The sequence below is a fragment of the Dendrobates tinctorius genome, unplaced genomic scaffold (genome assembly GCF_039654945.1).
Source record: "Dendrobates tinctorius isolate UK_male_01 unplaced genomic scaffold, ASM3965494v1 ptg000165l, whole genome shotgun sequence".
Taxonomy (NCBI): domain Eukaryota; kingdom Metazoa; phylum Chordata; class Amphibia; order Anura; family Dendrobatidae; genus Dendrobates; species Dendrobates tinctorius.
In genome coordinates, this window is record NW_027361832.1 from 16,630,525 (window position 1) to 16,644,633 (window position 14,109).

The window sequence follows — 14,109 nt, forward strand, 5'->3', positions numbered from 1 at the left end:
AAGAAGCAAGGAGCCTGGTCACTTCTTCAGGGACAGGCTCAAAGATGAAAAGTGAACTTGAGATGTGGGAGGGAAGGGAATCCAGGCTCTGAGGAGACTGTGTAAAAATGTACTGACAGATAGGATTGATTCTTTTGTAGGAAATATGTGGCCAGATCGTCAGTGCTTAAGTTGGTGACAGGGGTCTGTACTTTAGGGTTCAGGAGGGAGTAGAAGATTTCAAAAAGTCATTTTGATTGTTGGCTAGACATGTGATGAGGGCGGTAAAGAGAGCAGAGCTATAAGTTTTGAGCATGAACTTATAGGGGATGAACTCTTCTGTTGAAAGTGATTTTCTACACAGACACTCAGCACACCTTTAGCAGCGCCGGAGAAAACGTGTTTGCAGCGCATGTCAGGGCTGCCGTCTGACTGGCGTTATACTTGTTATACCGCAACAATCAATGTCAATTGATGACCTATCTAGTTCAGGTTGGGCACGCATTGTAGTGTCTGTTTGCCATATGAACTGGGAATACGCAGTGCTCATGTCAAAGGTTTTAAAAGGCCCTCATTCACTGTTTAAGGACAAAGATTGCTCCTTTCTTATACACGTTCATCAGTTATCCATCTGTGTACCTTTTTTTTCTACTGTATGGAATTTGGTAGACTTCTTGTAAGTCTGTCACTGTATGTCTATTTATTGGCATCTGTCAAAATCACTCTACGTCAAGTGTAATCACGACAATCAGCGCACTGCAATGTTATGATGTCTTGGAGCCCTGTAAATGCCAGAGGCACCTGGGATGCTGGTCAAGGATGCTGGTTGAAGAACTGAAGACTGCCCTGGCCCTGCTGCCACGGAGGACACAGGACCAGGGCTATGTAAATCTTCATGGTCAGCTTTAGTTTCAGTCATATTATGTGAAATCCTTCTGATACATTCTTACCACAGACACTGCAAATCAGCCTAAGTCATCTAGTCTGTCATATCTTCAGTTATTTTTAAAGTGATTTTTAAAGTAATATATAGGATGCTCCATCTACAGACGGGCCATTGGTGATTACTTAGTAGTAAATAGTGCTTTCACATAATAGTCATAGTTTCTTAACAATAGCAGCTATGATGTTTTTGTTCAGAAATAAATCTTACAAAATCCAGATAGAACTTTATGGAATGGTAGCATTATTGTGGTCTTAAAATAGTTGCCCCTTAAAGTGTTATTTCTATATTATCTATTTGTGGCATATCCACTGAAACACGCATCTATCCTATACTGTGATGGGAGTACCCCTTTATAGGGGTGTTCGAAGACTAAAATATTGAAGACCTATCCCTAGAATAGGTCATCAGTATCCCATCACCCCTACAATTAGTTTATACCTGCTGTTGGAAGTTCACAGTGTACGGAGCTGGAACAGCACAGCTCTGTACACCTTATAGTGGCCACCACCAGGTACTGCAGCTCAGCTCCCTTTGAAGTAAATGGCAATGGCAACAAGTATCAGCTATAAGGCAGGGGTGGCAGCTGTCACACCCTCACCAATCTAAAATTGATGACTTACCCTAAAGATGGGTGATCAATATCTTAGTCCCTCACAACCCCTTAAGCTTTTAAATTATTCTGTTAGCTCACGCTAACCATAGTATTAAGAAAATTCCCCAGTGGTACTATTTATGGCACCGCCTGGTTTTCTTGTGAGTACCTTTTTGAATGTCCATTTAATGTAGGTAGAGCTGTTGAGATGGCCGCTTTTATCTGCGACCATGGTAGTTACAGCCCTGGTTGTACAGCACCATGGAATCAATGGTGCTATATAAATAAATAATAATAATTGCTTTGTAGTTTTCTTTCTCTTTGAGTGTCCTCCTCAAGTGTTTAGTGTAGGTGGTTATATTTGCTCTATAGCCAAGTCTCGTCGCATAGTACACAGGCGTCAGAGTAATTTCTGGTATTGTAAAGGAAAGCTAAAAATGGCCAGCTCAACAGCTCTGTCTACATTAAATGAATATTCAAAGAGGTACTTGTTGAGGAGAGCCTTAAGTTCAAATACTTAATTAACCTGAAGTGTATTATTTCACCTTACATGAGCTTTTTCAGATCAAAGTGTGACACTAAAGATGGCTGCCATCTCCTGCTTGCCTCATGCCATGTGCTTATGGAACTGGAATTTCTTGTTTGGCCAAACCACCATGTGCTCCATGGATCCACCCACGACGACGCCCACTGTGATGACCTCATGGACCAACCCAGCCTGATGACCTCATGGATCCGCCCGGACTAGCTCATTGCCCAACCTGCTAACCAATGGAATACATCCGAACACTCCCTTCTTAGAATTAACCGAGCCCACTCACAAGGGACATAAAAAACCTGTTTGAATCAATAAAGCTCTCTATCACTCTTGCGCTCTTGGAGCTGTGTCATACATTGATCAAGAGAGATTACATCCGACTATGTGTGGTGTGATTCTTTTAGTGACCACTGATCAATATCCATTGGGCCAGTGGCAGGCAACTATTGAACATTATCTATTGTTCAACCTAACAGTACTTACAAGAAAACCAGGGCATGCCATAAAAAGTACCGGTGAGGAATTTTAATACTATGTTTTGTGTTAGCTAACAGATTAATTTAAACGTTAAAGGGGTTTCAAGGGACTAAGATATTGATGACCCATTCTCATATTGCTTCATACAGTGAGGGGAATACATGGCAGTGACATAATGCGCTCCTGTCACTTGTATGCTGAAGTCAGCAGCCAGCTTCAGAAGAGGATTTATTTTTAATCACTGTGTACATAGTGGCCATTCTATTGCATGGATATCTATGGGATGTGCGTTATATTATATGGAGGACTATGGGCTGTACATTCTACTACATGGATGACTATAGGCTGTCCATTATATTATATGAAGGATATAGGGTGCATTATACTATATGAAGGACTAATGGATGCATTATACTACATAGAGGACTATGGAGGGTGCATTAAACTATATGGAGGACTATGGACTGTGCAGTATACTACATGGAGGACTATGGTCTGTGCATTATACTATATGGAGGACTATCGAGGGTGCATTATATTATATGGAGGACTATGGGGTGCATTATACTATATAGAGGACTATGAAGGGTGCATTATACTATATGATGGACTATGGGGTGTGCATTATACTGAATGGAAGACTATGGGGCACATTATACTATATGGAGAACTATTGGGTGTGCATTATACTATACGGAGAACTATTGTGTGTCCATTATACTATAGGGAAGACTGACTATTAGCTGTGCATTATACTATAATAGATGGTGGCCCGATTCTAACGCATTGGGTATTCTAGAGACTCTCCCTCGCCGCAGATCTCCCGACGGAGGCGTGCGTCGTTCGAATGCGCTGATTGGTCGCGGCCGGCCGCAACCAATCAGCGCTGCGGGATTTCCGTTACAGCCAGAAAGAATTGGACAATCATATAGTAAATGGTAGACTATGGGGAGTACATTATACTTCTGCTATGGGGCTCCATGACTTCTATGTACGCCCGAGGTGAGTATAATATTTTTTTTCCTTTTTAATTAAAGAAAGAAAACAGTGGAAGAATGGGGGACATATACCAGGATGGGGACATATATATACCAGGATGGGGCCCAGGATAAGGGACATATACCTACCAGGATGAGAGAAATATATATACCAGGAAGAGGGACATATACCAGGATGCATGTCATATATACCAGGATGAGGGACATATATACCAGGATTGAGAACATATAATCAGGATAGGAAGGATTTAATGTGTTTAACGGAAAAGCAGAGACCGACACACAACGTGATATAGTTTAAGTCAAGGTACGTATTGTAGTTGTAGTGAGAAATAAGTGAAAAGCCACAAAAACTATTGATTCACAAAAGCCCAAAGTATGGATATCGCAGCAATGCTTCTTATTAAAGGGAACCTGTCTCCAGTTTTGTCATATATGAACTATAATTATGACCTCAGCACCTGTGCTGCATTACATAAATGGTTATATAACCCACTGACTCCACCTGTATAGCTCCCTAAAACCTTTTGAAGTTCTCTGGCGCTGTATGTTACTCCAGCGCTGTATGTTAATGCTGTCGGTCAGGTAGGCGTCCTTTCTGTGCTCTCTATCCCTCCTCCTGGCTGCTACTCACCATCCTCTTGGTTTCATTGACATGGATGACACCTCCTGCAGCATCCATATTGCCATGCGAAATCTTGCGCCTGTGCAGAGAAATTGCAGCTTGCGCCTGTGCACTATGCTTTGTTCCATTGCTATTATGCTTTTGGCATTTCCTTCTTGGTGTTGCAATATCAATGTTGAGGAGTGTATATATTACAAAACTTCAGTAACGCATTATATAAAGAAAATTACGTTTTCCTATGAAGCCAAAACAGGCCTCCAGCTGCCATCACAACACACAGTAACCTCACGATCGCACTGCTGGGGAATCGTTGGGAGTTGGTTCACACATGCAAAGGTAATCAGCCCATTGAAATGCTACTGCCAAATGGTTAAACAGCAGCAACTGGATCTGCTGTTACAGGTAGATACCAGATGTATAACAAAGCCAGCATTGGCTGTATATAGTGCAGGCTCAACTCCTGAGCCTCCTCCATGCACTCGCATCCGACATAGGGAATTATTATGTCCTACATCAGGAATGGGGTGTATGAAATTAGAAAAACATGCCTTTTTTTCCTAAAATAGGGACACTCAGACCCATTTACGCTAATGGAGCTGTGCTGCAATACCAAAGTCAACCCATAGACTGAAGAGATGCTCTATCTAGAAGAAAACAGCCATATTTTTCCAATCTTATGCCGCTTTAAAAATAGGTTGTAAAAGTGATAAAATCTACAATAATCTTGTAAATTAAATAGAAATAACAATTAGTTAGTAGCAGGACCTCGCACGTGTACACCTACCTCATGTAACAGCTGGTTCAGTGATCCATTCGGCATGTACTCTGTCACAATCCCAATGTTATCTTCATTATAACAAATTCCCAAAATTGGAAGAATAAAGCTGAACCTGGCTTTATGTAAAATTTCTGCTTCTTTTAAGATTTTATTTCTTTCACTGCAGGACACAAACAGAACAAAAACAAAAACCCTATAAGAATACAAGTCAGGGAAACGTGTGTGTGGCCTTATCCATATGTTCTGGCCTCATGCATACTCACTAATGTTTACAGTGGATTGCAAAATTTGGGATGTTTAAGCCTTCACACCCAAGGCCATAAAAAACGACAGTTCCCAAAATTATCTCCGCAAAATTGTAACTGTTGACAAGTATGGGCTTATGGGTTTGCTGATGGATGTATCACTGTCCAAGCAGTAGTACCCCAATTTACAGCTGCAAGCAGGTATGTAATATGTCAATTCCCCCATTTAAAAAATCATATTGCGCTGGAAAGAGGAAAATACCTCCCTAATACCACGCATATATCATATACTATATATAATATATACTATATAATGTGCCCTTTTTCCCACGGATTTTAAGAAATGTTAAAGGGAATCTGTCACCTAATTTTTCGTATATAAGATGCGGCCACCGCCATCAGGGGCTTATCTACAGCATTCTGTAATGCTGTAGATAAGCCCCCAATGTAACCTGAAAGAGAAGAAAAATGAGTTATATTATACTCACCCAGGGGCGATCTGGGTCCGGTCCGGGTCTGATGGGCATCGTGGTCCTGTCCGGCGCCTCCCATCTTCTAGCGATGACGTTCTCTTCTTTGCTTCCCATCGCGGCGCAGGCGCACTGCTCTGCCCTGTTGTGGGCAGAGTAGAGTACTGCAGTGCGCAGGCACCGGGAAAGGTCAGAGAGGTCTGGCGCCTGCGCACTGTAGTACTCTGCTCTGCCCTCAACAGGGCAGAGCAGTGCGCCTGCACCGGAGCTGCGACGGGAAGCAAAGAAGAGGACATCATCGCTAGAAGATGGGAGGCGCCGGACCGCGACACTCATCGGACCTGGACCAGACCCGGACCGCCCCTGGGTGAGTATAATATACGGTAACTCGTTTTTCTTCTCTTTCAGGTTACATCGGGGGCTTATCTACAGCTTTACAGAATGCTGTAAGTAAGCTCCTGATGGCGGTGGCTGCATCTTAGGCCTCTTTCACACTTCAGTTATTTGCGTCAGTTAAGATCCGCCAAAAAGGCAGACAAGCGGATCCGTTCTCAACTGATGTGAACGGATGGCACAGGATCCGTTTTTAGACGGATCCTGAAAATGAGGAAATTTAAAGGAACCGCTGGCGGAGAGGGAGAGGGAGAGTTTTTTTTTGTCCGGCACCCAGACAGATTTTCGGGTTAATTCACTGTCTGGAGGATCCACCGGGCAAAAAAACGTTGCAAGCTCCGTTTGGAAATCTTTGAGCATGTTGACGGACACTAACATTGTGGCGGATCCTCAAAAAAACGGATGCAACGGATGGCAATCAGTCAGGATCTGCCAATAAAGAAAGTCAATGGGGAAAAAAACGGATCCGCAAAGAAAAATGGCGGATCCGTTTTTTCAAAATTGGCGGATCTTGACTGATTGTCAAAAACGGAAGTGTGAAAGAGGCCTTATATACGAAAAAATAGGTGACAGATTCCCATTAAAGTCCTAAATTAATTCATAACCCAGGCCTGACCCCTAAATAAAGATTCAGACCAAATTCAAAAATTAATTCAGACCCTATACCAAACCTCTAAAATGAATTCAGACAATCAGACCACAACCTCTATTCAGACATCAGATCAGACCACCACAATTAGTTGCGAAGCATCAGAGCACAATGCAGCAGCACTTGGACCTGAAGAAAACCCGTCCTGGGACTTGTAAGGTAAGTTACTGTGACAGCTTCTCAGGGTCACTTTTAGACAGAGAAAATGCCCATACTTTGCAAGTCTCAGCTCAGTTAGGGACGGGAAAATAGGGGTGAACAGGATTAAAGATGCTCACAGGAAAAACTGTAATAAGGATCTCATCAACATATCTGTATTTGCTGCCTCTGTCTTTTCCATTGTGGCCAATTGAAAATCATAATGTGGCGCCCCCAGGAGTATGGTCGCCACAATGGCATTACCTTCCTCCTAGGGAGAGTGATGTCATGCTTGGAAGCAATAAAGGGTCTCTCTGGCAGTTAACTACAACACACAACACAGCTCCCACTCCAGGCCAGCAGATGGAGCTCTGAACCCAAAACTGGGGGAAGAGCTGCTCTCTGGGGGCCAGGAAGGGAAAAATGAGGAGTTTGTGTGAGGAGGACAACGTGTGTGGACGTGGAGGAGAAGAGCTGGGGGATTGAGCAGAGAGTCCAGGCTCATTCCCAGCTATAGCGCATGATCTGGAGCCCGGTATCCAAGGCTGTACGGACACTGATGGTCCTGCAACAGAAACCGGAGGAAAAAGAAGCTCTAAATGCTCGATTCCCACATAAGACTCGGAGGCACAACAGCGACGTGTGAGCCAGAAGAGAAAGGCTACAGCTGTCTGCCATACGAGGGAGTTCCAAATGAGAACAAGCAAGTGGAACTTCAGTGTAACACAGTACTGCAAGTACCTAAAACTAAGCGCCAGGAAGGAGACTTCACAACCCATCTGATAGAGAGATTCCTAAGTTGCTTCCAGACTAGCCAGCTCCTGTGCCATCTGTAATCTGGACCCTGGACTGCATTTGCCAAGCAAAGTAAAGGTAAAGAAACTGCACCCTGTTGTGTCCTTGCCTTCTTCCTACAAACTCTCCGGCACTGCTACATCCCGGTGCCTAACACTACACCCTCTTTCCTCAACACCTAGCCTCTCATCTACTCTGCCCTGGGACTACAGCCCTGCCTGTGGAGGGCTACACCATCACTGCTGCACCCCACCATCTGTCCCAGAGGATCTGTCCGCAGCGTCAGCTTAACATCCTCATTGCCGAACACCACAGGTGGCACCACAAATCATTAACTCATAAACTTTATTCCATCACTTAAACCCTTTTACATGGGCGCCCAGGGCCACGGACCGGGTCACCGCTGCTGTGACATTCCCCTCTGAGAGACCGGCCCGGTACCGAGTACCCCACTGCCCTGGGAGGGTGACCCAATAACATATACAGCAACTTTTTTTGGTGGCTGTGGAAGAAATGCTGCAGAGTAAGAATGCTTTTTAAAAGAGAAGTGTTAATAGTTTATTTTTATTAATTAAAAAAAGGAAAATTTGTCACAACTCTTGTATCTGTTTTATGTCTCACAATTGAAGAGAACAAGGAAGACTAAGCATTGATATTATCAAATATCAATATGCCAATCAATTAAATATTGATTTGATTCAGATTTCTTTATTCATTCACTTTGCATTTTAATTGATAAAATAAAGCTATTAACACTTCTATTTTTGAAATTATTTTCAATTTGCAGCATCTTTTTCACACCTTCCTTGAACTTTTGCAATGCACTGTAATAATTTAATAAGAATAGTTCTATACTATGATGAATTATGGAGGCACTGTGAGAGTGTGAGTGCTGGACTCTTTGGCAAACATATATTTGCCTTTGTAGAGGTTTCACGGTCAAGACACTTCTCAAACACAGATTCTTAAAAATGTGCAGAGTTTACAATATAGAGGAGTTTCACTTGACAATATTTCAGGACTAGAATTTTCAGAAAACACATAAGCAGTCACTTCCACTCTGTGGTTTGTGGTGCTCCTGGGCTTTTGACACCACCTGTACTCTGACTCACTGTCACAGCTCTCGCTCCAGGTCTCAATGAGGCCACTCTCACACTTGCACTTGCAATCAACTCAAGGCATTCTCATTCACTGGCATCCCGCAATAGTTCCATTTGGCCTTTGTGTAAGGGGTTACAAGGACTATTCTACACCCCTAACCCCTTAAGCATGTATGTGTATATATATTTATGTTTGTTATATATCTTCTTGCTGCACAGTGTATATTATAGGGATAGTGCAGTTAGTGCTAAAGCCACTAGATGGAGGTACAGAGTCCTTAGTCTAGTCACCCTGTAAATAGTTAACATAGGAGGGGTTAGTTGGGGAGTAAAGTAGCAGGATTTCCTGGTTTAGTTCAGTGGGGGGCGAGGACGCCCATAGGGCATCGGTGGCCTCTGGCCCGGGCAAGATTGACACTCCGCAATGTTGATTAGAAGAGAGTGGCCAGCCATCCAGAGACAGCATGCCAGCTAGTGAAGATATAGCTGAAGTGGTAGGGGATCGAGTTCCCCAGAAGCAGGAGACAGTTTCCCAGTAAGAAGACTGCAGTACAGTGCGTGGCAGGACAGATGGGCGGATCACTCAGTATGTGGAGATTGCTAACATTGGTGGACTCCCTTGGTGTCGGGACGAAACGGACGAGGGACCCCTTTGCATACTGTGAGCTTACATAATGAGGATGCAGGGAAAATGTACAGTGCAGTACGACCCGATCTTCAGACAGGGAGAGAGGAGAAGGGAATGATGCAGTATTGTGTAACATGGAAACTTGTTGTGAGCTCTCTTGATCCGACTTTAGAGGCAAGGCTCCCTCTGGTGGATACTGCTGGTAGTGTTGCTGTGTTGCTGGTCAACATGATGTTAACCCAACAGCTGCAGAAGATAATTGGAGGAGTGGTGGTAGTGACTGGGACTACATAAGCGAGCAGACTTCTTTCGGTGACTGCTGGTGATACTCCTTTCTTTGCTGAGGATTTCTGTCTGCTGCCTGATCCTGCATTTTTTCAGCTAAGTGTCATTTGCTAAACCCTTTCAATCTGTTTTTGCCTTGCGGTCAGGAGTCAGCTTGCTCCCCATGGGGCTGCTGGCTTCAGCCCTGTATTTTTGTATCTTGTGTTTGTTTGCTCAGTCCCCTGCTGTATTAGCCTGCTGCTTGCTGCCAGTTCACACCTGAGTGCTGATATAGTGGGGGCGAGGTTTTTCAAACCTCAGTATTTTTGTACATCAGTCGTGTTGGAATTATTAGGGTTTTTGCGTGATTGCAGACAGTGCCTTTTCTGTCCTGTCCTATCTAGTCAGTGTGGGTCCCATCATTTGCTCAGTCTATTTTCCTATTTTCTGTCTGTGTTTGTGCTTCATCTTGTCTCACCGACAATATATGGTTGGGGGCTGTCTATTCCTTTGGGGATCTGCTCCGGGGCAGTTTAGATTTCACCTTTTTGTCTTTAGGCTTAGTTAGTCCTCCGGCTGTGACGAGGCGTCTAGGGCAACGTAGGAACGCTCCATGGCTACTGCTAGTTGTGTTGTTAAGATCAGGGGTCTGCAATCCGCTGAGCGACCGACCTCTCTGGTGTTCTGGTGGCATAGCCTATTGCGCTCTCCTGCTCGGTGACCCATTCATAACAGAAACTGTTGTTGATGATGAAATGTATCTGGATGTGCTGCAAAGATCTAAAAGTAAAGTTTTGCATTTTGCGTTAAATGTGGACTGTGTCTCTGATCATTCAGCTGTGGTCAGTGGTGACCCCACGAAAAGGAGGGTGGACCTCAACGGCGCCAGGAATGGAGAGGCAAGTGAACTACAAGAGAAATGTAGTGTTTCTGTGAAGGGAGGCCAGGGCTCAGGTGCCCCGGTCTCCTTGGTCATGACTACGACCCTGGCCGACCTTTACATTTACCCACATGTCACTTAGTCTAAAGATGGTCCTCTCCTGGAATCTTATCTTTTAGACCTTAGGCCAAAAACCTGGCTATCATCCTAAAGGCCTTCACCAAATTTGTCACTCTAAACTTTGAATTCAGTACAATAGTCCCTGGACTGAAATTAAACTACCTTTCACTCTGGGGACTCTAGCCTGCATCTATGTACTGTCATCACTGTGGTAGTTCGTTAACAAACTAATTACTGGAACAGCTTCAATGATGATGCTAAACTGTTTCTGTAACCTGACGCTTTAAATCCCTGAAATTAAACCCTTGAGATTTTTCATTATCAATGTAACATTCCAACACTAAATATTCTAAGAATTACACTACAGAAAATCAAACACTTATAGATTCTCATTACAGAGTAACTAAACTTTTTTTATTATTTTTTATTTTAATGCTAGATGTGTAATTTGCATGACCATTTTAAAAGGGTTAATTACTATATTTTTCTGCCTTAATGCACAAAACAGATGCTGAACTATGCGATAACAACTGCTTAGATCTGTGCATCAAGGTAGCAAAATATGGTTACAATATGCATACTGAATGTGACGATTCTCCGGGAGTGGAAGGTCATGTGACTGCAAGTATTCCCTGCCACATTCCGACTATATGGGTGCGGCCTCACTCAGTGCAAGTTTATTGAGCAAGGCTGGATATAGTCTAGTCGGAATGTGGCTGGAAGTATACATATCGCATACTTGCGCTCACTTGACTACCCGTTCCCGATGCTGGCACCGGAGAATCCTCACAGCGCGCATTGCACGAGATGTGAGGATTCACAAGTCAGCAGTCACATGGAGTGACTTCAGACTTGTAACTTTGTACCAGATAATCCCTTCAAGGAAAGTGCCACTGACTGCAACATGCCCTCCCTTATTTTTTCTATGATTGATCTGATATTGATCGTTGCCCCTTTTATAGCCTCATTCCTCAATCTCCCTTTTTTTTTTCACATTTTGTTGGTACAATCCTGTACTATCCCTCATTATGGTCCCTTCCCTTCCCCTTATAAGCTGGATTGGAGCTTTGCTCTTCAGGTCTTGTTTAGAGGTGCTCATCTTGTCCCCCCTTCCCTTTTGGAGATGGTTTGGCTGTGTACGCTGACTTGCCTGTTGGAGTTGGACAGTCGGCATTTTAACTACATGCCGCTTTACTTTATCACTTTCAGAAAATAAGTGCCTCCTTTGTTATCGATAAGACAGTAATTGAAACTGTGTCCAACCTTCACCCAACAAGTTTGTGAGAGCAGTCTTTATTGTCCCGTGAGTTTGTTGGGAGTCGGAGCAAATTTGGGTATATTTTTCTGGGGTCTCTGCATTCAGGCACATCATGCACCACATGTGCTCTGAGGTTGCATTTCAGATAATTTTAAAGAATACCTCTCCCTTAGTAATTCATGGTGAAAACATGGGACAACTGCCACCAAAATTCCAGATAGAATCAATGGTGTTTACAGGAACCATAGTAAGTATTTTGTCTGCTAGCGTGAACATATTTTGCATCTTTAGCGGATTGAAAATGTAACTATTTCTGTCACGCCTGAGCAAGGAAATGCCAGGCGTCTGGCACAAAAGAGAGAAGGAAAAGTAAAGGGGCTTTGATGATAAGGAAAGGGGAGGAGACCCCTAAACCCTCACCTGAGACTGAATCCTGCGCTGCCTATTGTGCCTAGACGGGTCCTTCCCCCCCCCCCATGTGCGATCATGTGCCTAAGGCTACTTTCACACATCCGGTGTCAGGGGTCCGGCGGCATGCGGCGAAAAGCCGGTCCGCCGGATCCGGCCTGCAGCGGTGACACCGGATGTAGATGCGGCGCCTTATGCGGCGTGGAGGACATTTAAAGGAGCCGCAGCACCGGGGGACGGGAGAGCTGGTATGGAGAGGAGCCACAGCACCGGAGGACGGGAGAGCCGGTATGGAGAGGAGCCGCAGCACCGGGGGACGGGAGAGCCGGTATGGAGAGGAGCCGCAGCACCGGGGGACAGGAGAGCCGGTATGGAGAGGAGCTGCAGCACCGGGGGACGGGAGAGCCGGTATGGAGAGGAGCTGCAGCACCGGGGGACGGGAGAGCCGGTATGGAGAGGAGCCGCAGCACGGGATAGAGAGGGAGAGAGAGAGAGAGGGAGAGAGAGACTCGCCGGGCACTTGTGGGGTTAAATCTCACAGTGCCCGGGCATGCGCTGTTCAAAAAGCCGGTCCGGCGCTGCACAAAAACGTTGCAGGCAACGTTTTTTACAGACGCCGGACGGCGCATGTTTGCCGTATCCGGCACAAATCAGAGGCGCCGCATGTCCATCCGGCACGATGCGGCGATCATTAAATTCTATGTGAAAAAACCGGATCCAATTCCGGATCCGTTTTTCACTATTTTCGCCGCATCGTGCCGGATTTACAAAAACGGATGTGTGAAAGTAGCCTAAGCCCTGGCTGGCCCTAACTATTGAGTAGGGCAGCGAGACACTGCTCTCAACCAAAGTAAGAATTCACATTGAGGGAGACAAACAGGGAGAAATCAAACAACATCTGGACAGCACAGAAAACCTAGATCTTGCACAGGAGAGAGCTAGGAGTGACCTTAAATAATGGAAGGGAGTTCTAGCTGCTGTCCCGGTCCTGGTGTATCGCTGCACTGGCGAGTGGTGATAATACGTCAATAGTCTATGTCACCATTCTTGCCTATCGCTAAGTTGAGGTTGAGGGCTCAGGTCAGTGACTGGATAGAGCGATGACGTGCGTTGTCGATGTGCTGCAGCCAAAACACCAGGACTGGAGAGTTACCTGTTGCGTTTGCTATTTTAAGAGTTTTCCAGAGTTTGTTGCCCACTTTCCTAAAAGCGAACAACCCCTTTAAACCTGTACAGTATAACCCATTGAAAACAATGATTGGATTACAGTAAATGTGAAGCAGATTAGCCGGCTCTGTCATGTTTTTGGTTCATGTCTCTAGATACACAAAGGCCCAGTGTGCTTATTGTGTCACTCTTCATAACTACCTGTTTTTCAACCGCATTCATACTCATGTTTCCTTGTAAGATCCTGCTATACTTATGTAATAACAGGCAAAACACGCATTATGTTTAAGAGATTGCTGTAGGTACCGTACCATACAATAGTATTAATTGTACTGTTTGTCACAAAGAAAACAAAAAGCTAGAATGAAATATAAGTCACATGGAGAATAATGGAGCAGATTTAAGGAAGGATTTACACAAATTATATGGCCTTTCAAAATCTGGCGTTTGTGTTTAGCACCATATTTATGAAGCTTTGAATAACTTTTCTGACATATATGAATGTGTTAGAAATAGTCAGTTATTCAAAGTCATGTGGAGAGACTGGACTTGCTTTGATGACTATGGCAGATTTATAAATTAATCTTTTGCATTGCACTCGATGGAGAGTATGGGTTCATCGCTCATGTGGGGCACCAAAATTTCTGTGTCTTCCCTTACA

General features: G+C 44.3%; 1 protein-coding gene across 1 annotated transcript in view; it reads right to left on the minus strand.

The window, feature by feature from the left end:
- Positions 1-14,109, minus strand: part of RIPK2 (receptor interacting serine/threonine kinase 2) — a 91,363-nt gene that overhangs the window by 62,262 nt on the left and 14,992 nt on the right. The window contains exon 2 of the mRNA XM_073550534.1: positions 4,940-5,093. Within this exon, the coding sequence (XP_073406635.1) occupies positions 4,940-5,093 (154 nt within the window). The remainder of the gene's footprint in view (positions 1-4,939; positions 5,094-14,109) is intronic.